Source organism: Theileria equi, chromosome 1 (genome assembly GCF_000342415.1).
Source record: "Theileria equi strain WA chromosome 1, complete sequence".
NCBI lineage: Eukaryota > Apicomplexa > Aconoidasida > Piroplasmida > Theileriidae > Theileria > Theileria equi.
Genome location: NC_021366.1, coordinates 3,506,818 through 3,530,488, shown reverse-complemented (window position 1 = coordinate 3,530,488; position 23,671 = coordinate 3,506,818). Strand labels below are relative to the sequence as shown.

The following is a 23,671-nucleotide window of genomic DNA, read 5'->3' as shown; positions in this document are numbered from 1 at the left end:
GACTCATGTGACGTACATCTGAGGCTAACAGCTCATTTGTCGCTTAATTTGTATAACACACAGTGATTCAAGGTACACATCAAAGTAGTTGAGCCCCGTCGAGCATGAAGCCTAGCAACTGTGCTTTAAACACCAAAAATGAATTAAAAGCAAATTATTACTGTACCAAAAATTAAATACATAATCTGTGCCACTGTCTAAATGGAGCTCTTCCACACAAAGCCTATAGATAACGGGCTGTTCGGTCGATATATATAATAATGACACTTAACAAATAAATTATGCGTAAACCAACACCAGAACTTTCCATATCTGAAATTCAGAAGGAAATTGAGCGCTTTAGCGAAAGCGAGGATTCCGAAGCTCCCAGTGATGAATCTTCCCATGATAAGCAAACATATGATGCAAGCTTTACTGAAGTAAATAAATTGACCTCCGATGAAGAAGCTGAAGTTGATTTGAATGATCTAACATCGCTATTGACCAAATCGAAAAGGAAGGCAGAGGATAATGTGCAGGACATAGGTTAGATTTCTTCTCGTCTCACAGAAAATACTCAGACACTCTCATGCTCAAGACAAAATTCGACATAAAAAGAGATAGTAGAGCGAATGATATCAAAAAGAAAAAAGTTGCGGAACTCATGAAGCATCAAGCTAATCGTGAACTGAGCAATTCAGAAGAAACATATTCATCTAAAGCTTGGCACGTTCCTCTTCTCGAAGTACCAAAGCCAGGTTAGTATAAAATTAGAAAACACAACAAGTAGAACCACCGAAAAGCGCCAAGAATAAAAAATCCAGATCCGTGCAAAAATAAATTACAATGCTAGGCCGTAGCCACAGTTTCTAACGTTAGCTGTAAATTGTTCTTTAGTCATCTTGATACTAAAACTGGTACTTTTACCCGCAATAGCCACGTGATTTACTCCTTCAAGATCAAAAGGTTCGGTTCCAACCTTGACAACCTATAGAACACGTATAACCATAAGCTACACTAACCCTGTTGTCATCGTGGTGACAGTGGAGATCAGATTTAAATGGCAAAATTGTTATCCAACCCGGCAACAACTGTACTTTTGCCTTGTAATCCTTTGCCATCTTCATAAACTGGCATATTGAGGAATAAAACTTCATCTTGTCAGGCTGCAGTAATCGTCATATATGGACACGTAAACTTACAACAACTTTGTTACTGAAGAGTGACTTTCCTCCATCGGCAGTAATTTTAAACTTGGGGACAGTCTTGGTAGGCACACAGAGAAGCACAGCAGTTGGTAGTTCATCGCCCGTGCTTGCTTTCCATTGTAAATAAAATGACCCATTATCAACACCTTCATATAACAAGTAGCATACAGGCGTGTCACTTTTCATTATGTCATAATCTTCGGTAACAATAGAGACTTCCCTTTTAAGTATTACACTCTCCCCTCTCTTGTAGTCCGGTTTAACTTCTTTCTCTTCAACCTTCAGCGCCTCGAGTTTCTTTTCAACTTCTTCTACTTTTACTTCCTCCTCTTCGTGATCTGATGGTTCCCTTGGAGTTTCTTTTGGACTTTCGGCTACTTGAGCTTCCTCAGACTCTAGCACATCTTCAGCGCACCCTGGATCTTGGACTTCGTCCTTTTTTGGCTCCAAATCAACTTCATCCATAATTACTTGAATTTTTTAAAGTAATATTTCTAGTGCTCAAATAATTCAAACACATCAAGCTTGACTCCAATGTGCAGAATGTCGATAGCATGCCCAATCATCATCTTCCATATATGGGCTAAACCTCTTATATCTATACGCATTAACATATATGTACTTAATATATACATAAACTCTAAAAGCACTCTAGGTTGCAGCTATTTTGGCCTTATAGGAAGTCTCCAATTCATTCCACAGGTGTGTACGATCGTCCCTTATCCTAAAAGAGAGAGATAAATGAATGTGCACAAAACATACTTGGCATCCTTTAGGTCTTCCATAATGCACTTGTTGTATAGCGCTTGATCGTATTCCAGAAGGATCTTTGAAACATTAAACATCGAAGTACGAACCACGCTGTTCCAGTGATTGCTGGCATTGCTATGTAGGATAGGAACAATGTGAGCGTACGTAATTTCCTTGTTCATATTAAATAAACGAACCAAACGATCATTGTTCCAAAGATACAAGGTCCTTTCTGCAACTTGAAAATGTGTGGAAGATAGGCATAATGCCAAACGCTTCACAAGAGGCTGAACAACCATGTTAAATTCCGTTAGTTCAGTCAGTGATAAGACTTCCTCTAATTCATTTAAAAATAGAATCTCCTTTTGGGTGCTACTAGTTGGCCAGTAATTTAGTACACATTTTAAAATTGTGGCTGACAAGGTCCTATCCTTGTTTATATACTGAATCATGCAGTAAGTTAAGGCAGCATGATAAATACGGATAGATTTAGGTTTATGCAGGGGAGCGAGCGCCTTTCTAAGATATATCTTGTGTTCCTCTTTCAAAGGTATTGCAAACCCATTAATGATACTCCCCAAAATCTCCAACAATTCTGTGATTCCATAATGAACTTCAGCATCATAAACAAAATGAGTGAAGACATTATCAATAGCCTTTCTTATAAAATTACGGAGAGGAACAATTTTACCATAAATGCGATGTAAGATTGTTTTCAGATAGTCACGTTCCCTTTGATCTTCAGAGTTTAAGGTACTCAGTAACCTCAACACAAATGTTCGATCTATGACATTTTTCGCCATTTTAGAGGTTATATCTGTGGAGACTATAACACGCAAAAATATATCATAAACTATTTGTAAATGAGGCCATGATTTTTCTAGAGCTGGTTCATCATCTTCAGAGTCATAAAACATGTTAAACTTTTTTATATTTTGCGGCAAGGAACGGAATACATTGGCAGCAACCATATCTATAACGTCCTGCAATATACGCTCATTGATACAGCTTCGAGTTGTACTTATATATTCTACAATTTCAAGTAATATTTGCCTTTTAAGTTCAATGGCCCTCTGGGTTTGTTTTCGCATATCAAAGTCTACTATTGTCTGACATGCGATAAGTTTTCTCTGAAATAACTCAGGTCTATTTTGCAATGGAGTATCCTTTAACAAAGGTAATGAACTAAAGTTTTCTTCAACCTTTTGCAGATCCTTTGTAGGAGTTATACTAGATATATCCTCTGGTATCTGGGTGTTTGATAAACATATAACATTATAACCTCTGCACGAGGCAATGGGTGCAGATATTTTATATCCATCATTTTTATCAATAGGCTCTATGAATGCATCATCACCACTAGAATCATTAATAAGAGAAAACATCGATCTATCTGAGTTTCTCTGGCTTCTAGGAGTGCCACTGTTATCACTTCCATCAGAGTTGGCACCTCCTCTAACAAGGCGCTTTAATTTATTATCAGATATATATTTGTCTTTGCTTGAACTTCTAGAGCTCATAAACTTAAAAGCTCTTGGGGTGGATAAGTTTCGTTGGAATGATGAGAGTTTATTCCTTATATTAAAAAATCCACGTTCTTCAACTTGTTTTGGTTCTTTACGTTCTTCCATCCAAGCATTATGATCAAAATTTAAATCATTATCCAAGTTTAAACTAGCTGCGTGTTTTATTTCAAATGGTTTTAAGACTTCATTTGATGATACAGGGCTGGTGTGAAATCTACTTCCAATGTGAATAATTTCATCATCCATAACAATCGTCTTCCTATCACTCTTATACTTGCTCAAATGCTCATACGGGAAATTCGTTTCTTGTAAATCGATGGGTTGAGCTATAGTAGAATCTGAGCCTGTTACTCCCTTGAGTGACAACGGCGAGAGCGATAGGTAGGAACTTGATCTATCCAACATATGTACATCGTCATGAGATGGTGGCGAGGAGCCTGAATCAATAGACTTTGATGTTACACTTTCACATTTCATACTACTGGAATCACTAAAACGTGAGAACCAGCCCTTTCGTTCGGTTTTATGGCTGGTGCCATCTTCCGCTAGGCGCCCGGAAGATAAAGACGCTAATCTTTGATATTGTACATCATTACCCCTATTAGGGGATCTGGAAAACATGAGACCCATGCTTCTGAACAGTGATTTTTGCGGTGAGTTATCACTGCGCGTATTGGATGGCTGAGAATCTTCATTATCCGAGCCACTCGATGCCTTATCCTTGGTCGAACGAAATAATCTACATATTTGCGTTACAAACAGAAAAAATTAAATATCAACCTCATCATCAGGTATTATAAAGTACATTACCCTCATTTGCATAATGCCTAAATGTGTATGCTCTAAAACTAGAAATGCTAGTGAAGAATCAGTGCTATAAACCAGGCATAACTTGAGATGTGTACTCTATAGGATTTTACATTTTTAATGAGCCAGGAGTACGCCACCAAAGTAAAGGGGGTATATCTAATATCAGTACCCAAACACAATATAGTTAAAATGTCGATATAGCAACAATAATGGATCAAGTGCACATATAAACAGGACACCAGTAGTTAGTTCAGGATCCACGGACAAAATTCCACTCAGTTACTGAACTAATTGTGCATCTGATGGTCATCCAGATAATATACATAACAAGTGCAACTGATGGCCGTGTATCTAAAGCACCACCAGTTTGCAAATTTATGCCGTTATATGATGCGCTTTGTTGTACAGTCATGTTCTTATCAAATGTACTACTGGTCCGCCCAGCAGGCCGTGATAGCTCAGTTGGGAGAGCGTTAGACTGAAGATCTAAAGGTCCCTGGTTCGATCCCTGGTCACGGCAGTTTTTTCCATTCGATGAAGGAGAGTGATATATGCATATCTTATTGATGTAAAATCATATTACCACAATTATAAACTAAAATTATTTTGATTTACAAATCTTTCTGACGGTGCACAATGTCATTTCTTTGGATTCTTAACTACAAGACTAGTGGACATACAATTCAAAAACTGGAGTTTAGTTTTAAATTATTCATGATTAACGGAATTCCAGCTCATCTCAATTACCTTTTCATTTTAATTCCTTGGTAAAAAGATTTCAGTTCGCTAATAGGTGGACGCTCGTGAGTCCAAATCGTCTAGTGGTTAGGACACCACGTTGTGGCCGTGGCAACCCAGGTTCGAATCCTGGTTTGGACAGTTTTTTTTTCATGTGAACTTTAGCATTTTAACTTGATAGAAATGTGAAAACAACAATGTTATCTTAGTGTGACGTGCAAATTTTACCCAAAATATGCAAAAACCTTTCCATTTACAACAATGACTGATCTATTCGATGAATATGATCTACAACTGCAAAAAATTTTAACTGATATAAAGAATCATACCCAATTTTGTCGGAATGGGCTTTCAAGTACAGTTTAGTACATACTACACATATACTTGACTATGCAGCGATCACACATGAAGGCCACCTTGCCGAGTTGGATTCCCTAGTATCTTCTGCCGAGGAAACGGTAAGATAACACGATCAGTCATTGTTCATACGATGTTTTAGGTGCGACAAATGGAACTTGAGGCTAGATTTTCTACAAATGCACTAATTCATAGCAGAATAGACAAGGTATAGATATACACATTCATCACAACTGATTGTAGGTTAAACATGCAAGATCTCTACTTAAGGAAGCTTTAGAAAATAGCAAACAGATGCGCAATCAACTACAACGTGGAGAGCTTCTGGGAGGTACTGTTTCATTGCACAATATACCTCTTCTAGATATAGCATCGTTTGGTGAGACCAACCAGTTCAACGCACTGAGTAGAGATGATGATATGCTCAATCAGGGACTACTATACTTACAGGTTTTATTTTACCAGATTCATTATACCTTACCAGACATCATGTGCAACGGCCAATGAAACGGAACAGGTCGGATCTCATGCGGCCAAAAACTTGCATGACCAAAGAAACATTCTATACAATATTCAAAACAAGATCGAGGACACGAAACTATCATTAGTCAATGCAGATGAATACCTTGCAAAACTGCTGAAACAAGGAAGGCTAAACAAGGTCGTACTATACACAGTCTTTGGTGCAATCATATGTTCCGTCATCATCATAATTATCATACGTACTATAAAGCTCACATTTTCAATATTGAAATAATTTATACAATGATATGCCGATTAAGCTTCATTAGATGATTCTTTCTTGTGTTGAACCTTTAAAAATTTGGAGTGCGTTGCGAATCCATTCATTAAATCTACAGCCGCAGATGCACTCAGAGGATTGTCATATGTCACAAATCCAAAACCTAAACAATGTGTGAATATACACCGTAAACATACCAGAGTTACAACCAGCCGCGTCTCGCTGAACTTTTGCTGAAATTAAATTGCCAAACGGAGTAAAATGCATGGCAAGTTCCGCATCGTCCCAAACGTTTGGAATATGAAATATAAAGAGGTTAGATCCTGGAGGAGCACTTAACCTATTGCGATCACCTATAATCATTTTATACCTAATGAATTGAAACAAACTGCAAAAGGATGTAGCAGCTTCCACGGCGATTAGAGGAGGTACAGGGCGTTCCCATTGTGTGTGCCCAGTGATTGAATTGTAGTAGTAGCTATTACCATTCTCATCTCGATAAACATGCCAGAGTGTAGTTGGTCCAGCATCCTGTAGCACATCATACCCCTCCTCAGTCAATGTGCTCATCATTGATGCTCGATGCGTTGTGCTTAAAAAGCTAGATTGTGAGTTGAAGGAATCATTCCTAGAGTTCGAATCGTCTCTAGATTCGTGAGGATTTGCAAATCGAGCCTCCAATGTGAAATCAGACTCTAGGGTTAAATGAGCTATTGAAAAGAGAAAATAGGCAACTTACCTTCAAATAGTCTCTTTCCATGAATAAGAGCTATGCATTGTGACGCATCTTCAAATGTTTTGAACGTCAAGAATCCCCAACTCCTAACAGGGCATCTCTTGAACACTAAATCAGTCAGTGGAGCAACTCCAGCCATCTGTAATGCCAGTTTGAGGTCATCTGCTTCCACAAAATTGGGAATACTACCCACCCATACCCTTAGTTTCTTCTCATTCAGCGGATCGTCAAATGTATAGTAGGATTTTGACTGAGGAGTTGTGTTCCACGAGTGTGAATCAGTCATTCTTGAAAATGGCAGATTAACATTGAAAAACGATTTTTATTATACATTACATGAAACATTAATACTTCTCACACCTCAACCACCACAATGAGTCTATTCCTTGGCGGTGCTTAACGGGCGCCTCTGCAGACAGAAGGTCAATCACAATTAAAGCGTACATTTTGTAGCTCATGAGATCTTATTGGACTCTATAGAATTTAATATTACTATAAGATTCATTTTCTGTGCGTTGGTATAGATACAGTATTTGGAATCTACCCGGCAATAATGTACGTGGTTGATATCCGCAACTAAGTTATATTTAACATAATGGGTAAGGATATAATGCCTAATTCCGGCTCGGATGCCCATAACTCCCTGCAGAAGGATCTAGGAGGGAATAAAACAAAGGGTAAACGCTCAGGTAAAACGAACTCCAACGATTTAGCAGCGTTATACGATAACCAGTTCCACGATGTAATAGGTAGAGACCCATATCGCTGCAAACCTTGGATAGAACATACCGGAATATTAAAGTCGTTGAGACCTCCCAGAGGGACTCGTCAGATCTTTAGAATCTCGGAAATATCAAAACTAGAAAGGGTTCATACCGATAATTGTGACTCATCAAAGCCAACATTGGCAACCCTTGGTGATACGAGCTACGAAGACATTAATAAAAGGCTCTTTGCAACATATGAAAGAGCCATTGAATTCATACCACTCAGTTACAAAGTGTGGTATCAATATTTAAAGGTCAGTTTACTGCTTACTCATAAAACCTTTTTAGGATAGGGTTGAAAACTTGAGCTGCGAATTTTACGAGAACCCTAAGGAATACTACGATATAAACTCTATTTTTGAACGTTGTATAGTAAACTTGTACGCATACCCATCAATATATCTCCTGTATGGGTCATTTTTGCAATATCAAAATCGCATTACTAAAGTACGCCGTTTGTATGATAAGGCATTGTTGAATTTGGCTATCACTCAACACTCAACCATATGGGAACAGTATTTAAAATTTGTCGACCATTTTGACTTATTACCACTAGGAAGAGCTGTATTTATGCGTTATATACAGTTGAAACCTAACTTTAGAGAAGTATTTTACGATTTCTTGAAACGTCATAAGCAGTATGATGAAGCTGCAAAAATATTATGTGAATTATTAAATGATGACAATTTTGTTTCTGAGAATGGCAAGTCACAGTACAACTTATGGATTGAACTTTGTGAACTTATTAGAGATAATTCACAACACATAAAAAGTATTCCTGTTGATAGAATTATAAAGGAGGGTATAAGCAAATACACTGACCAAGTTGCGTCATTGTGGATTATTCTCGCAGATATATATATCATCAGAGGTCAGCTTCACATAGCTAGAGATGTATATGAGGAGGCATTAAAATCGGTTACCACCGTACAGGATTTCTCCACAATTTTTGACGTGTATGCAAAATTCTTGGAAAACTATGCCAAGCAAATGAACAAATCAAAAGGTGCTACAATAGAAACTTTGATTACGGTTGATCGCTTAGAAAATCTTATCAACAATCGTGCTGCCTTATTAGCATCAGTAAAACTTAAGCAGAATATACACAACGTATACAATTGGGTTCACTACACCCAGCTTTTTGAATCCGAACCAGCCAAGGTAAGATGTTCTTTTCCAATTAATTTTGTCTAGGTTGCTGAAATTTATGCGGAAGCTGTGCAGACTATCGATCCAAGACGCAGTGTTGGCAGAGTAACCGATCTGTGGATTCGTTTTGCAACATTTTATGAAGATAGAGATGATTTAGAAAATGCAATAAAGGTTTATGAAAAGGCAACAAACGCTAACTTCAGGTTTGTTGATGATCTAGCGACGATATGGTATGTTTATTTCTGCATAAATATATCTGTAAAGGTGCTGTTGGGTCGAAATGTGCCTGCGCCACAACAATTTTAAGGAAGCTCTTCAAATAGCAAGAAGAGCTATTGATCCAAAGACAGATAAGGATGCGTCTAGTGTTTCTAAAAGGATACACAGGTCAGTAAGATTGTGGAGTCTCTGTCTAGATATGGAAGAAAACTTTGGTACAATCGAAACCTGTAGATCCACTTTTAACAGAATGGTTGAGCTAAAAGTTGTAACTCCGCAAATCGCATTGAATTTTGCAATGTACCTTGAAGAGAACAAGTATTTTGAAGGATCTTTTAATGCGTTTGAGAGGTGTGTAGCCCTTTTCAAGTGGCCACAGTTGTATTACCTCTATCTTCCCTATCTCACAAAATTCGTAAAAAGATATCGCGGTTCAAAATTGGAGCGTGCACGCGAAATTTTTGATCAGTGCATACATTCAGAAGAATCAAATACATGTTCGGTGCCTCCAAAATTTGTAAAATATATCTTCTACCTATACGCCCACATGGAGGAAGAATTTGGACTAATTAACAGATCCCTTGGTATATTAAGAGATGCAGCAAGATACGCCGACAAAGATGATCAACTCAAACTAGTCAAACTCTACATTGCAAAAACTACAGAATTTTATGGAATTACACACACAAGAAAAATATACAAAGAAGCACTAGAATTTGTTGACGATAATGCAACACGGGAACTATGCAGTATGTACATCCAAATGGAACGTGGTCTTGCAGAAATCGATCGTGCTAGAGCAATATACATATACTGCTCACAGTTTTGCGATCCATCGGTGCACACTCTCTTCTGGAAGGACTGGCGCGAATTTGAAGTACTACACGGAAATGAAGACTGCTTCAGAGAGATGCTTAGAATAAAAAGAAGTGTACAAGCGCATTACAGCAAGGTACATTATAACACTGAAGAAATAAACGACGAGGACATTGAAGGAAATCCTCTTGAGCAGCTAGAAAATATCACAAATTAGTAAATCATACTATTTTATATACGCCAAGGCCTTATTATAAAGCTCCATATCGTGTTCTATGTGCTCAAAGCTTGAGAGATAATCATAAATATGAGGAGTCAACTGACCAGGTTCCTGTTGAAAAAAAGAGTTCTTGAACAACCTCATCATAGAGTGGATGTTATTTGTATCCAAAAACTTGTGCAATGGTGAATTCAACGCCCAGCTTTGTAAATCATGGAGGCCAGGCCTCCTCAATAGCCGTACTGCAACATGCAAGGCTATTATATCTTTTGGTAGTAACAGTGTATTCTCTGATGAATTTTGCAATTCAGACATTGAAAATAGCTCATCATTGGTGAGAAATATTAATCTTCTAAATGTTGATATGCAATCAGCTTCAAATTTTGGTAGCTCCCTCAAAATTTCTGAAAGAGCAAATTCTAGCTCAGTAGTTGAGTTTAAGAGCATTATCTGTTCATTTTCATCCAATGGCCATATGGAAATTGCATATGTTATGAAAGAGGAAATGGTATGTGTTGCAAACTTCTTCAATAGTTCAAATTGTCCCACAGGGACCAGAGGATCAAAATAAGTCTCCCGCAGAAAATTACATATTTTAATCACGTGCTGTGTAGAAATCAGCAACTGCTGCGTTTTCCAAGAAAATTCTATATTACCAGCCGTACTTATGTAGGAAAATGTGTGCCATATGGTTTCTCCTACATCGTCAGCCCAGTGATTTATCAACGGGGTTTCTCTACCTGATTCTATCACTTTCCAAAATGGCGATTTTTTATCAATAAAACTTCCAAAGTTGGATTCTATTCTGTGGATCATAACATACACAAGCTGGTGTAGTTTAGCGTTCAAACATTGTGCCTCATTGGGTTTACACAAAACGATTTTACTTCCTCCATCATTCAGACTCAATCTAGTGCCAGAATTAGATCTTATCTGTGAAACATCTGCTAGGATATTCTCCAAGGCAGATGCTACTATGGACTGTATTTGTTTGAAAATAGGTTCACACATTTTTGATCTTTCCAGAAATTCGTAAATTACATTTGATATCTCGTTTTTAACAGGTAAATTAACCAATAAAATTGCACATAGGTTCATGTCATGATCGTTAATTCCAGAGGATCGATTTCCACGCTCTAGATGTGGCAACAAACCAATACAGTTAGAAAACATAAGTTTTGACATTGGGATTATCCGTTTTGCGGCTACAGAAAGAAATGTCTTGGCATAATCTTCGCAAATTATCTTAAAATAATACTTATACATGTTAAATGGTATATCCATATGTGATAATTCAGAATGTGCAGATTCCCCTAGAGATATTAGTTCTGGTATTAACATAGGGATATCATACTGCCCATTTTCTTCATTCAAATGCGATAATGTTATTTGTAATAAGCCTATACAACGTTTTGAATATAGTTCACAATACGAAAATGGATCTTGAGAGCCAGCATGTGCCATTTTACCCATAAATGCCTTTAGCAGTTCCTTTTCACCCTTTTCCAATTTTTCATGTAGTGGCAATTTGGAAGTTTTACAAATGAGGTACAAACCCCTTTGGTTAGTTATATATTTTTCTAAAAACTCTGATACCTGCGATATTAGAAGTTGTTGCCAATCAGGATTTGATTCATTGCAAGGTAAGATCTCCTTCAACTTTATACAATCACTAGTCCCACGAATCAAAGATTCAATAAGTTCAAGTATGTATTTTGAAGAAGTTGAAAACTCCTTGAATATATGATGAACTATTACAAGTATTTTCTCATTGACCTTTGATAAAGATTCCGATGAAGAAAAAACTGACATTATTCCATGATTTGTACATTTTTTAATAATTGCTGATTTAAAAGTCATAGAATAGTCCAATATTACATGGAGTATATCAGTTTTCTCCAAACTGAATATCTTTTCCGCTATTATGTTATACTGACAGGATATCAAAAGTAATTTTACAAAATCGTTTGGACTATTTCCAAGACATACTACACGTTCGTGCAGCATCTGCAATATTTTTATTACTCTTTTGCACTCTGATGAATATTCATGAACTTTGTAGAGCCTTTCCAGTGCCTTTTTATCAAGATCTATTGAGTTGTAGAGTGATACCAAATCTGAAAATTTATTCTTTACGTCTTCACTTATCTCACAAATAGATTGATTTGTGTCATCAATAAGTTTGGAATATTTGTTGACTTCATCAAAACTTTGTATTATATCACTGGTATCGTTTATAACAGTCTTGTGTAAGAGGGAGTCCAAAACAGAAATAGCATGGTCAATGCTGTCTATAGAACTTTTTATCCCATCCATTCCATTTTTTACGGATGAAACAATATACGAACTTGATGGGCCATTGATTTTATCGATACCTTTTGTGCCTGTATCGGATTCATAGCACTTCAAGATACATCTGCAGGTATAGATAGCATCTTGATCCACCAAAATGTCCTCTAGGTGTATATCATTCGTCAAGTTGGTAGTTTCATCCATCCTGTCCGACATAAACCTTAAATTTCCAGACCAGGGCTATCTAAGTGCTTCATCTCTGTACAAATGACTCAAAAAGAGGAGCAAACACTCAAATGCGATATAAAATATCAAATATGAAGAAATAATAACATTGTGTAGTAAATTAACCTCTGGGAGGCCCCTTGGCAATTACACATTGTGCAACGATACCACGTACCCAAAGCACAAGAAGAAATTACACTTTAACGAAAAATTTCTCAAATGTCAGAGAATGAATTTAAATTACCGCAAGGGTGGCTCAGGGTGAGTCAAGATATACCAAATTACAAACAACATCCGTAGGATGGTAGTCTATTGTATAGACCATACCTAAACCCAAAGCCTTCCAGGGCATTCGCTATATTCGATATGGATAACACACTAATGGTCACTCCTAGCTATTACGTGGAAGAATTAGCCAGAGGAATGGACTTACCAAAGGCTAAACCAGCAATAGAAAATGATTATGTTCTCTTTGCGCCAAATGTAAGAGAAAAACTACAGACAGAACACTCCAACGGGTTTGATTCAATAGTAACTACATGCATTTGTTATACAGAAGGGGAGTTTTGATCTTCTCCAACCAACGTGGAATGTTGAATAACGTTCCGCTAGCCTATGTTATTATCGCCAGAATAGAACTGCTTCTTAAAGATTGTAAGCTCATACTACGCTCATATAAACAACTTTAGTGGATGTTCCCCTATATATAATACTAGCAACGGAGCATAACATTTGCCGTAAACCAGGTCCAGGAATGTTATTGTACTATGAAAAGCATCTAAACGGAGGTATTAAAGTTGATAGAAAATCGTCTATTTATGTTGGTGATGCTGCCGGACGCAAACAAACGAGAGAAACGGCTAAAATAATGATGCAAAATTTGCTACATATGCTAAAATCCACAGACTTTACAGACCATAAATACAAGCAAAAGGATAAAAATGGAAATCTAATACCAGTGGACGCTGAATCTATAATTAAAAAATTAACAATTTCTAAACTGCGTAATTGGATGGTCTCAGATTTTTCAGATTGTGATCTCAAATTTGCGCTGAATAATGATATACCATTTAACACACCCGACGAATATTTTTACGGTATGAATATTTCGACCTACAAAAATAATAATATAGGCTTGGATCAACCAACCCCTGTTATTGATCTTGTTCCATCAGAAATAGGATCTCAACCGTTCTTTCCACCTATTTCAAATGGTCTAATCATCATAGTAGGACCGCCATCCAGTGGGAAAACATTCTTTTGTGCTAATTTATTTCCAAACTTTGTTAGAATTACTCCGGTATGTTTTTCAAATGCAGATTATAATCAATAGGATGATTTCCCCACTTTAGAAGCATGCAACAAAGAAATCGCAAAAATCCTTAAAACTGGAAAAAATGTGATCATAGATGGCACAAATCACCTATACAAAATAAGGGCTAGCTTTATAAAAACTGGAAAGGGAGCAGGCGTAACTGTCTCCCTTGTATACATAAACGTCAAATTACCGTTTCCCACACATGTAAATAAACTTAAAATGGTATGTTTAATCACACAAAAAATATTCACACAGATGCTTTCCGACGAATTTAGCATAGGACTCATTGGAGAAACACTTAAACCCGTACCATCAATAGTATACGGCAAAGGCAAAATAACGACATATTTTAGAAATCTGCAGCCACCTTCATTGGATGAAGGAATGGAAGGACTATTCACACTCTCAGAAACCACATTTCCATTCACACACAACGCATTCTCAAAAATTTATCTCCCATAATTATACTAAAAAAATAAACATACAACTTAAACTACACATCAATTGTAAGATGCAGCATCTCTCCATTGAATTAGAAGTTCAACAAGTGCTTCTCTCTCCTTAAGTGTCTTGCACTTTACAGGTATTGTACACCCATCTGGGAACTCTTCTGTAGCAGATGCAATGATACAGAAACAATTTTGCGCATTCACCTTTCTTGGCTGTTTGGCGTTCGCCTTTTCTAGTAGAGGATGCTTCAAGCCGCGTGCAATATTTCTAATACGTAAAATAGGGAAACGATGCGGAAACTCCTCCGTTTCGCGTCCCCATTCAAGAAAGTTAAGATCCTGAGTTGATCGCCATCTAACACCAACACGGGGACCATTTTCATCCAAAAATGCCTTGAATCGACCCCCAGTTCTTAACGCATCCTTAGATGCCTCAGGAAGGTCTTGAGTTCCATTTGGATATGGGTCCACGCTCCAACCAGAAAGACCAAAGTCAAATTTACCAGTTGACTCCAGCTTAACGTCTTCACTAGAAGAGGAAAGAGCATCAAGCAACTTTTGGCACCTCTCCTTAAACGCCTTTTCTTCGGGTTTCTTGACAGGAAGGTATCCAACTGCGTCCTTGTACTTTTTTATAACATCTCTGGTTACAATATTATTACGCAAATCAGTGGATAACAGGAATACATTTTCCAAAGTCACGGTAGAAACAATAAAATTTCTATAGGAAGTTCCAAAGTTGGCAAGGTACGATTCCAAAATGCCAGAAAACCCATTGACTGCAAGGGCTTCACCTCCAATGCCACAAGACAAAAAGTAACAAACAACACTCATCAAAATTCTTTGCAATCTGGCCATTTTTTTCGCATTTTCCATTCCAGAAGTGAAACAAATCACCCTAATTATAGCGTCTATATTATCACGTTCGAGTCCAATATTCTCCCAAGCTGGTGCATCTGTTTCAGCGGTTCCACCAGTTAAAGCCAACATACCAAGCAATAGACGACAGCACTCAATTATTACAGAAGATTGTGATTCTGCCTTCACCGCCAAATTTATTATGGTCTTGAGGCCATCCTGGCTGCAAAGGAGATACACCATTTCTGCACTTGTGATAAGTCTACGCATACATCTTAGGGATGCTACCAAAACTTCATTTAATTCAGAACCTTGTCCCTCAAATGTCAAAATGTCTAATAATAGAGAATATGCGTTCATTTCTAGCAACTTTACAACTCCTCCTTCTACCTGGGTTTGAACACCAAGCAAATGTAGGCCAGCAATGAGAATTTCTATATCATAATTCATCCTTCTCATCGTCCTCATAGTGAGATATAAACCGTCTTGTTCCAAAAAAGCCTTGCAATTTGCTTCAAAACGACAAAGCGAAGATAAGATATCCAGCAATAGGAACATTACCTTACCATCAACACGTTCCTGAGTTAAAATTCCCAAAATGGGAGTCTGCACTATACCAAATGCTGTCATATTTTCAACCTTGTTTTCCATGACCAGATTGGATAAAGTTTGCAAGCCAATTTTCAGCTTGGCATCTGGATAACCAGCATCCAAGTGACTTAGCCAAACCTGGAAACTGTTATGTACGCCAGCATCAAGGAAAAAGGAAACATTCTTTGCGTAAAGCCCCAAGTTAGAAATAGCCTTGAACAAAGTTTCTATACAACGCATCGAAAGTTCATCAGAAGAACTTGCAAACGTGGTTAGACAATTCACGAGTGCAGCTGGTGCGCCATTTTTACCATATAACTCCTTCAAAGTATCATTCTTGTAAAGCAAATTGCAAAGTAAAATACTACCACCATTTACAACTTCGTGTACATCCTTAAATTTCGTCAAAACATCTACGTTGTACTTTGGTCCATTCAATTGAATAAAACGTTCAGAGGTCACTTTTGTTTCTACACAAATGTTTGCGAGAGCCAAACATGCATTTGTAACGATAGCATGTGTAGAATCGTTAGTTTCAGCCAAATGGCGTTGTACAAGTTCTATGATGCTATCCAACAGCTTTTCTTCATAAATTTGATTCTTCATTGTAGGAACAACAGCCAAACTTCCAACCAAGAAGAGTGCATCTGGAATAACAGAATGATCCTTAGACTCTGAAAATATGGTCTTTATTCTGCTAACCATACGGCATCTCAACATTATGTCCAGATGTTCTTCTGCTACAATCTTACGTAAAGTCCTAAATATCTGGCGAAGTAAACGCAATGCTGTGTACTCTTTAGCATCATAAGCGTCCCAAATTTTTACAACCACGTTGATTACATCTGAATTTAGATAAATGCGCCTATTTACCGCACTATTTTCAACCAACATTAGAGCATTTATTAAAGCCAATTCCAAAACATTTGTAGTAGAGTCCTGTGTTGGAGGAGGTACAATAATACCGTCCTTTGCATGCAACTTTGCTAGATATTTGGAAATTTCAGACAAAGACGCCTTATTTGAAACCAACGAAACCACAAAGGTAGCGTTAAGACAAGCTGAACATAATGCAGAGGTAGTAGCGTTTAGAATTTTTAAATCTCGTTGTGTTGAAAGAGCCTTAAGCATAACAGCTGGAGCTCCAATATCGACCAAAATTTTACCATTGTCAGATACTTTGGACAAAAGTTCAATTGACATGGAACCAAACGTGTGGTCTAATCCATCTTCATCGTCATAAGATAGTGTTTTAGATACATATCCCTCCATGGTAGTCACTAAAAACCTGATATCTTCCACCAAAAGTGGTGTTTCTGCTGCATTTATTGAGGCTCCATCCTGTTTCTTTGCCTCTAGGCTTATATACACTGTTTGACAAGTTTTCTTTTTAGGTAAATCGCTTTTAATAGCCTCCATAACCTGAATAACCTTCTTTTCCAACTCAGAGTCAGACACAGATTTTGCAAATTCCTTAATTCCTCCTAAAATTGTAAAGAGATCCTTTATGCTATTGAGTATACGACCTACTCCCTCGGTCTTTGCTGCTTTTGCAAGCAAGTCCAAGAACGCATGAGCTGCTTCTGCGTCCTTGAGAAGTATAGTCGCAGGATGTAAGAGTTGAGGTAGTGCACTCTTCAATACTACGGCAGAATTCTCTGGATCTGCTTCCACCATTTTATCGAGAGCTGCAAGTAAAGCCAAAACAAAGTCCTTATCCTGGCATGAATTACTATCTAACATATCCGAAAGCTTTTTAATAACTCCAAGTTTCTCTAGAATCTTCAAAAATCCCCCGGCCGCTGCGGCAGCAATAAATTGCAGAGCGGTAATACCTTCGCACCCACCAGAGGTTATCATCATGCAAATTGCATCAATGTGCTTACTATCCTTAATGTATCCATTCTTTAATAGGCTAATTACAAGGCCAATATAGGCTTGTTTACGCTCCTCAGAGACTTCACCTATACACAAACGGTCACATACGTCAAGTGCATCGTTGACAGAATCCCTCGGGAGTTCAGATGAACAACTTGCAAGTTGGGAGAGTAGATTCATAGCGGGAACAACTACAGAATCAAGTGATTTGTTATTTGTCATTGAATCAATGAGTTTTGTCACAACATTAACATTTAATAGCTTTGCTTGACCCAAAATAACCCCTGAACCGCTATTTTCCTGGTTACCAGAAGAAAGAGGTGATTTAGAGAGATATAACAAAAAGTCCAAAATAGCATGAGTTAGATCAGGATTTGCCTTATAGCGTTCCAAAAGCTCAAATGTTCTAGCCATAAGTTTAGTTGCCTCAGTTTGCATCAAATCTGTTGTATAAATATTAACCGCACAGGCTGAAAAAACACGATATGCGTGACACAAAAATTTCATATTACATGCACCAAAATCAGTGTTTACTATAGCAGCAATCTGGGATAAGTTGCTAGAGGATCCCACTGCCCATGCACCAAATTGATCTTCGTAATCGTCAAATGCAGAATCACAAAGTCTTCTAGATACACACGTAGTGCTAACCATTAAATTTTGGTTATCAGCTGCATATGCCATACAAGTGTTGACGCTAGACAAAAACTTTTCAGTTTCTGCCAAAGCCTCTTCTCTATTTTCAAGAGGAGAAAGTAAGTATATAGCCAAATTCGTACACAATTTATCAACCTCTTGTGGCATGGTATCTTCTTTCTTTTCAACAACTTCAATAACATTGCGCATGAGAGCCCTAATTTGACATTCTGCACCGAGGTATCCGAACAAGATACCACCCAATTGCGCAATTTCATCATTTCCAACATGAATCATCATTACACTGGATATCACATTCACTATACCACTCTGCTTGAACAAATCCTTATTCTCATTACAAATCAATTCAACCAAAAATTTCAAAAGCGGAAGCACCACGGACTCTTCGCACTTGTGCAAATTCATAGCCTTTGATACATGATCCAAAACAAGCACAAGTTCTGGAATCTTAGATAAAAGCCTCTTTTTACCAAAGTATCCCAGGCATTCTGAAGCCAGTTTTACCAACTCAGCGTTATCAGCATTCATTTCCAAAACGTGTATCAGTGATGTAATTATGCAAGTTTGTGAAGAGAAGTAATCAAGAAGACAATCATCCTTGGTTTTAAGTAATTCATATAGAGCTGCCAGAGAATTGAGTTTGACAGGTACTGAATCTTCCTGCAAAACAGAGACAAGCTTATTAGAAAAGGCAACAAAATCTTTGTCGGTAACAAGTTTTTCAATCCTACCAGGAGTGCTGCAGAGAGAGGCTATACACTTGCATATGCTACGAATTACTCCCGGAGAGTCCAAAAAGATGGATAAGCTTTGGCAAATCTTGGAAAATATGTCTTCAGAAAGTGCAACATCTATATTGAGTTTGTCATGGCTAAAAAGGAGTGTAAGAGCATCCAAAGATGCTACAGCTGCATCTTCCATATATGGTGATATTTTACCCTTCAAATTTGAAAAAACATGCAAATCAATGCAAGGAAACTTCATCTTTGTGCAATACACTAGACCGATCCTAGTCTGACACATGTTCAATGTTACTTGAGCCAACTCATAAAGTACAGAATCTACCAAATCTTTTCCAGTTAAATCCCCCTCCTCATGAACTGCAACCTTATCCGCTAGTTTGACATTTGCAATTATCCAACTAGATGCCTTGGTAAGATGATCACCAATATTTAACCTTGCTGAAATCCTTATAGCCTCTTTTGATACCAAGAGTTGGTTTATGGACACTAATGTTGTATGTACACCCTCAAAGTCCTTTGCAGACATATAATTCTCTAAATCTGCAAATAGTTGTGATAACTCAGTCTCCAAGGCATCAGCTGGCATGAGCATAGAAAGCAACATTCCAACCATCGTCTTCAATCTCCTATTTCTGGTGTGGGTTCTATTTACTATACGTAAAAGCTGGAAACAGTTGCACTTTTTCAAGCACTCCACTGCGCTCGGATCCATCTGAGCACATGTACATAAAAGGGATATACCGAGAATTTGACAGTTGAGATACATTGGAACCTTTGTAAGATAACTCACAATACCAGCGAGAGCTCCTGTAGATATGAGAGCATCCAGACCAATCTTTCCAGTAACCTTGATAAAATTCGAAATAGCTTCAATACATGCCATCTCAGCTTGGCGGATATCACTGTACTTGCGCATGACACGGCTTACAGCCTCTACAGTTTCTACACATTGCTCTGGAGCATATGAACGTTCAACAGAACAAAGTTGCTTCAAAGCAAAGGTACAATGAAGTAAGAAATTGTCCTCTACGTTTTCCAAATCTATAATCCTCTTAACCTGGGATAAGCACGCTAGATCAGAAACAGTAGTTATCATTGCTTGACAACCGTTCCCATCTTCGGATGATAAAAGAGTAGTCTGAAGTGCAGCTCTGGTTAACATAGTTCTGCCTTCAAACTGGGCTCCTTCAACCCATGAAGATACTGTCTTCATAATTTGAGGCAGTACACTGTGTGCAGCTATTGATGGGCGTAAGCGAGCTATACGGTAGAGGCCAGTTACAGCTGCCAGTTTACGATAAGTACCTTCAACGTCTTCCCGTGCATTTGGAAGCGCTATAGTCAACCCGGACATATATCTCTTTACATCTTCATCCACAACCAAAATTTCAAGAACCTTAACTGAGCGATCAATAACCAATGCATTATCCCTATGGAATATCATAAGTTCTAATATAGAATCTGTGACCAATGTATCACCACTAGTCATGTACTGTTGAGCTCCAGGGGTTGCTGCAAATGTTAGCAAAAGATCCAATGTTTCAAGGCAATATTTTAGATCTTTGTAGTTAAATGCTAGAGATATTGCTATACCTTGCAAACCTCCATACTCATAAACGGTGGACAAGTCTTTAACATATGATGAGAAACGGTTAAGAACTTGAATAGTATTCATGTGATACGCCAAATTATTAACATGGTATTGACAACAAGTAGAAAGTATTTCTATGACCTTGTTTTCTACAAATTCTGAATGCAATTCAGGGAACTGAGAGGCAGCAGAAACAAAGTTCATAAGCGATGATGCAACAGTTGCGTTTTCAGAAAGCTGATAGAGAATTGGTAAGGCAACTCCTATAGCATTGTGATTCAAAAACGGTTCACAACCACAACGAAGCAAGGACGCTAGTGCGTCAGATATAGCACTTACTGATGACGGATACTCAATAGTTGCTGCCAGTGCAGCAACTAGGGTCTTTATGCCGGAATGTTCAATAACTTCCTTACCATAATTAGATGATATTCCTGCAAGCATCCTAGAAGCTCCACAAATTACGTCTGCTATATCAGCTCCATGTGATGCCAACTTTGGAACTGTATTTTGTATTAAATCAATTAATAGAGGAATTCCATTTGCTTTCGCAAGCTCGTCAGCAATAGTGGTAATATATGATAGAGACTTTAATGTATTCACAGCTACCTTGTGTTCTTGGGTACCTGGCTCATATTTTTGTAAACCTGTTAAACTCTGCTGTAACTTTTCAGTACTCACAACAGCCTTGATAATATCACTCGCACGGTTCATCACAAGTTTTGAACTCTTGCATATTTCAACAAGGGTGATGATCATTTCCAAATATGTATCATCCAAAACCTTTAAATCAGCAATGCTCTTGAGAGCCTTAAAACAATTTTCTACAATTGGAATAATTTGTGAATCAGAGGAAAGTGCTACACAGACAGTAAGCAGACCCTTTATACCTCCATTATCCCGAATGGCAACTGATCCTGCACCTGATTTTGCGAAAAAGCAAAAACATAACATTGCTTTACCGGCAACATCCGCAGAAGATACGTTATCCAATGCTTTGCAGATATTGGGAATGATAGGAAGTCCTCCATTTGGAATCGACCCAAGGGTTGATAGCTTGTCTATGAATGTGAAACAGTGATCCAATGTTAGTTCATCCGAGGGGCTAGTGCTTAAAATCTTCTCAATAGCCTTCAAACCGCCATCATTTAGCAGCTTCTTGACGATGGCTGGATTATCCTTTTCCTCTACACATCCACATGCCATTGCGGACAAAATCTGGGATGCACATAAAGTTATATCCTCATCGTCACTAAAATTTTCAACCGCGGTGAGTATTCCAGGGACAACATTCTTGTCCAAGGCATCCAGAGAGTTCTCAACAAACAGTTGTAACGAAGGGCTGCACAAATCTGCCAGAGACCGAAGTCCAAAAATGAGCATCTTTTTGAACTTTTGGTGCTGTATGATTGAGGCAACAGCGGTTGCTACACCGCTGTCCGCGGGACGACGAATACGATTGCTTACCATTTTGGCGTTTGCTGGTCGAAGTAGCATACAACTTTTTCCATAGAGCAAGGCTATTATGGACAGCTACTCCCTTAATTGGGAAGCACAAATGACTAAGGTGTGTAAGTCAAATCAGTTCACACATAAATAGGATTAGATGTGTGTAAAAATCAACTAAACATGCGTGCATCCAAAAATTTGCGCACATAAAACGTTCATATCACACGAACGTTTGACTAAATTAAATCTTTCTGGTTGCTAATGTGCAATTTACGAGTTGCAGTGATGTTTCACTTGGCACTTGGACCAATGGGGGTGGAACTTTGCTAACAGGAGAAGAAAAAGGTTCTCTGAAGCCCGGTTCACTTCATCAAGCTAAAATGTAATTCACAAACGTTCTAGCTCATACCTAAGGGTTTTACTAGTCTAAGAACAATGTGCCTAATTATGGCACCTGGAACAAACCCCTCCACTAGGTTCGTCCCATTCCCGTGGATATGAACCATCTCTAAAGTGTAAACACACCTCACGTTATAAATGTGAAAAACAAATGTCTGTCTAAACAAATAAAGTATAATGTGGACAGGAAATGTTGAGAATAGGGCAACAGTGGTGTTTATTCCTCTTCCTCAAGGGGAGGAGATTCAACTTCGTAAACCCAGTACCACTGATGGCCAACAACCTTCACAGTCATTGTGGTATAGACAGATTCGTCCATCATGTACAACATTGTGTAACAGGGGATTGCCAAGCTGAAAATGATAAAGGTCGGTAACCAAAAAAAGCAAAACTCCGCTCCAAGGATGATCTTATGGTTTCCCCAAACACCCATTCTAGTCCTAGGAGTAAAAGGAATGTTTGTCTGTTCCAAACCAAAGAGTTCTTCCATGGGCCTAGTTTCCACACCAACAACCATGCTCTCTCCATTTACAATCTTGAACTTTTGCTTTGGTACATTTGTATAAGCGTCGAACCAGTGGAACTCATCACTATCGAAGCTTGGTTGATATCGCCCATCCTTGCCCAAATGGCCACGAGGGTCTCCGTGCTGATGCCTTATGAAATTGTACATACCAGTAGGTTTGCCAAATTCTATGGATGGCAAATCATCAGGCTGACCTACTGGATTTGGTAAACCTCTTCCACCATATTTTCCAGGTTTAAAAGTCTCGGATATGTGTTCAATGCGAGCCTTCCCGGTGGCCCCAACCTTGCCCTTTTCTTTATTGGAGTTCTCATGACCTTCAGCCTCCTTCGTGATTGAATATAGAACATTTGATGTAGAGATACATCTGCCATTGTGCGCTATACGTGCGCCAGCGCCAAAAATGGCTCTAAAATGAGGTACAAGTCGAACAGTCCCTTCAACCGATTTAGTTGATGTATTTAGGGAGTTTATTATAGGAGTTACAAGCAACCTCCTCGTAAAATTTATATAGCTGCTCATTTTATATGGAAATTAAACGTTTCCGACAAGATTGAGCTCCTTAGTAACGTCCCAAGAAATGTGACGATATGTTGCGTTATAAACGGAATAGTAATTAATACCACAACCGTCTACAGCCATACAACACCAAATGCTATCTTGGCGTTTTAAAAA

At 38.1% G+C, this 23,671-nt stretch overlaps 10 protein-coding genes and 2 non-coding genes across 12 annotated transcripts; 6 read left to right on the top strand and 6 right to left on the bottom strand.

Moving 5' to 3' along the window:
- Positions 1-265: 265 nt before the first annotated feature.
- Positions 266-862, top strand: BEWA_033940 (hypothetical protein). Its single transcript, XM_004830146.1, has 3 exons — positions 266-525; positions 561-737; positions 770-862. The coding sequence occupies exons 1-3, from the start codon at positions 282-284 to the stop codon at positions 817-819; spliced, it is 471 nt and encodes a 156-aa protein (XP_004830203.1). The 5' UTR covers positions 266-281; the 3' UTR covers positions 820-862.
- On the bottom strand, positions 806-1,690 carry BEWA_033930 (hypothetical protein). The gene is made up of 3 exons (XM_004830145.1): positions 1,182-1,690; positions 1,002-1,145; positions 806-967 (listed from the first exon to the last, which is right to left on the bottom strand). Exons 1-3 carry the CDS (start codon positions 1,650-1,652, stop codon positions 821-823), a joined length of 762 nt encoding a protein of 253 aa, XP_004830202.1. The 5' UTR covers positions 1,653-1,690; the 3' UTR covers positions 806-820.
- A 148-nt stretch (positions 1,691-1,838) lies between these two features.
- BEWA_033920 (protein phosphatase 2A, regulatory subunit, putative) lies at positions 1,839-4,248 on the bottom strand (the record flags this gene model as incomplete). Its single annotated transcript, XM_004830144.1, has 3 exons — positions 1,839-1,911; positions 1,950-4,202; positions 4,244-4,248. 3 exons carry the CDS (start codon positions 4,246-4,248, stop codon positions 1,839-1,841), a joined length of 2,331 nt encoding a protein of 776 aa, XP_004830201.1.
- A 472-nt stretch (positions 4,249-4,720) lies between these two features.
- BEWA_033910 lies at positions 4,721-4,793 on the top strand. Its single transcript has one exon. It is a non-coding gene; the product is annotated as a tRNA-Phe (tRNA).
- Positions 4,794-5,080: 287 nt separating this feature from the next.
- On the top strand, positions 5,081-5,152 carry BEWA_033900. Its single transcript has one exon. It is a non-coding gene; the product is annotated as a tRNA-His (tRNA).
- Positions 5,153-5,162: 10 nt separating this feature from the next.
- BEWA_033890 (hypothetical protein) lies at positions 5,163-6,133 on the top strand. The gene is made up of 5 exons (XM_004830143.1): positions 5,163-5,366; positions 5,408-5,469; positions 5,511-5,576; positions 5,612-5,818; positions 5,853-6,133. The coding sequence occupies exons 1-5, from the start codon at positions 5,273-5,275 to the stop codon at positions 6,123-6,125; spliced, it is 702 nt and encodes a 233-aa protein (XP_004830200.1). The 5' UTR covers positions 5,163-5,272; the 3' UTR covers positions 6,126-6,133.
- Positions 6,134-6,136: 3 nt separating this feature from the next.
- Positions 6,137-7,206, bottom strand: BEWA_033880 (RNA recognition motif domain containing protein). The gene is made up of 4 exons (XM_004830142.1): positions 6,850-7,206; positions 6,500-6,805; positions 6,308-6,463; positions 6,137-6,273 (listed from the first exon to the last, which is right to left on the bottom strand). Exons 1-4 carry the CDS (start codon positions 7,130-7,132, stop codon positions 6,146-6,148), a joined length of 873 nt encoding a protein of 290 aa, XP_004830199.1. The 5' UTR covers positions 7,133-7,206; the 3' UTR covers positions 6,137-6,145.
- A 235-nt stretch (positions 7,207-7,441) lies between these two features.
- Positions 7,442-10,017, top strand: BEWA_033870 (adapter protein, putative; the record flags this gene model as incomplete). The annotated part of the gene is made up of 4 exons (XM_004830141.1): positions 7,442-7,867; positions 7,902-8,774; positions 8,808-8,995; positions 9,030-10,017. The coding sequence occupies 4 exons, from the start codon at positions 7,442-7,444 to the stop codon at positions 10,015-10,017; spliced, it is 2,475 nt and encodes an 824-aa protein (XP_004830198.1).
- Positions 10,018-10,026: 9 nt separating this feature from the next.
- BEWA_033860 (hypothetical protein) lies at positions 10,027-12,516 on the bottom strand (the record flags this gene model as incomplete). The annotated part of the gene is made up of 1 exon (XM_004830140.1): positions 10,027-12,516. The coding sequence occupies one exon, from the start codon at positions 12,514-12,516 to the stop codon at positions 10,027-10,029; it is 2,490 nt and encodes an 829-aa protein (XP_004830197.1).
- A 201-nt stretch (positions 12,517-12,717) lies between these two features.
- Positions 12,718-14,317, top strand: BEWA_033850 (polynucleotide kinase- 3'-phosphatase, putative; the record flags this gene model as incomplete). The annotated part of the gene is made up of 7 exons (XM_004830139.1): positions 12,718-12,798; positions 12,838-13,055; positions 13,094-13,191; positions 13,227-13,634; positions 13,671-13,837; positions 13,871-14,077; positions 14,111-14,317. Exons 1-7 carry the CDS (start codon positions 12,757-12,759, stop codon positions 14,315-14,317), a joined length of 1,347 nt encoding a protein of 448 aa, XP_004830196.1. The 5' UTR covers positions 12,718-12,756.
- Positions 14,318-14,355: 38 nt separating this feature from the next.
- On the bottom strand, positions 14,356-22,092 carry BEWA_033840 (hypothetical protein; the record flags this gene model as incomplete). Its single annotated transcript, XM_004830138.1, has 1 exon — positions 14,356-22,092. One exon carries the CDS (start codon positions 22,090-22,092, stop codon positions 14,356-14,358), a length of 7,737 nt encoding a protein of 2,578 aa, XP_004830195.1.
- Positions 22,093-22,673: 581 nt separating this feature from the next.
- BEWA_033830 (cytochrome c oxidase subunit II precursor, putative) lies at positions 22,674-23,666 on the bottom strand. Its single transcript, XM_004830137.1, has one exon. It carries the CDS (start codon positions 23,516-23,518, stop codon positions 22,688-22,690), a length of 831 nt encoding a protein of 276 aa, XP_004830194.1. The 5' UTR covers positions 23,519-23,666; the 3' UTR covers positions 22,674-22,687.
- Positions 23,667-23,671: the final 5 nt, after the last annotated feature.

Coding starts and splice junctions, on each gene's coding strand:
- BEWA_033830 (XM_004830137.1), bottom strand. CDS start 23,518: ATGAGCAGCTATATAAATTTTACGAGGAGGTTGCTTGTAACTCCTATA.
- BEWA_033880 (XM_004830142.1), bottom strand. CDS start 7,132: ATGACTGATTCACACTCGTGGAACACAACTCCTCAGTCAAAATCCTAC. Junction 6,464..6,499: donor AGCTGCTACATCCTTTTGCA/GTTTGTTTCAAT, acceptor AAATGATTATAG/GTGATCGCAATAGGTTAAGT. Junction 6,274..6,307: donor CGCGGCTGGTTGTAACTCTG/GTATGTTTACGG, acceptor CACATTGTTTAG/GTTTTGGATTTGTGACATAT.
- BEWA_033940 (XM_004830146.1), top strand. CDS start 282: ATGCGTAAACCAACACCAGAACTTTCCATATCTGAAATTCAGAAGGAA. Junction 526..560: donor GGATAATGTGCAGGACATAG/GTTAGATTTCTT, acceptor GAAAATACTCAG/ACACTCTCATGCTCAAGACA. Junction 738..769: donor TCTCGAAGTACCAAAGCCAG/GTTAGTATAAAA, acceptor CACAACAAGTAG/AACCACCGAAAAGCGCCAAG.
- BEWA_033890 (XM_004830143.1), top strand. CDS start 5,273: ATGACTGATCTATTCGATGAATATGATCTACAACTGCAAAAAATTTTA. Junction 5,367..5,407: donor TTGTCGGAATGGGCTTTCAA/GTACAGTTTAGT, acceptor TTGACTATGCAG/CGATCACACATGAAGGCCAC. Junction 5,577..5,611: donor TTCATAGCAGAATAGACAAG/GTATAGATATAC, acceptor AACTGATTGTAG/GTTAAACATGCAAGATCTCT.
- BEWA_033930 (XM_004830145.1), bottom strand. CDS start 1,652: ATGGATGAAGTTGATTTGGAGCCAAAAAAGGACGAAGTCCAAGATCCA. Junction 1,146..1,181: donor TCTTCAGTAACAAAGTTGTT/GTAAGTTTACGT, acceptor CGATTACTGCAG/CCTGACAAGATGAAGTTTTA. Junction 968..1,001: donor GTCACCACGATGACAACAGG/GTTAGTGTAGCT, acceptor CGTGTTCTATAG/GTTGTCAAGGTTGGAACCGA.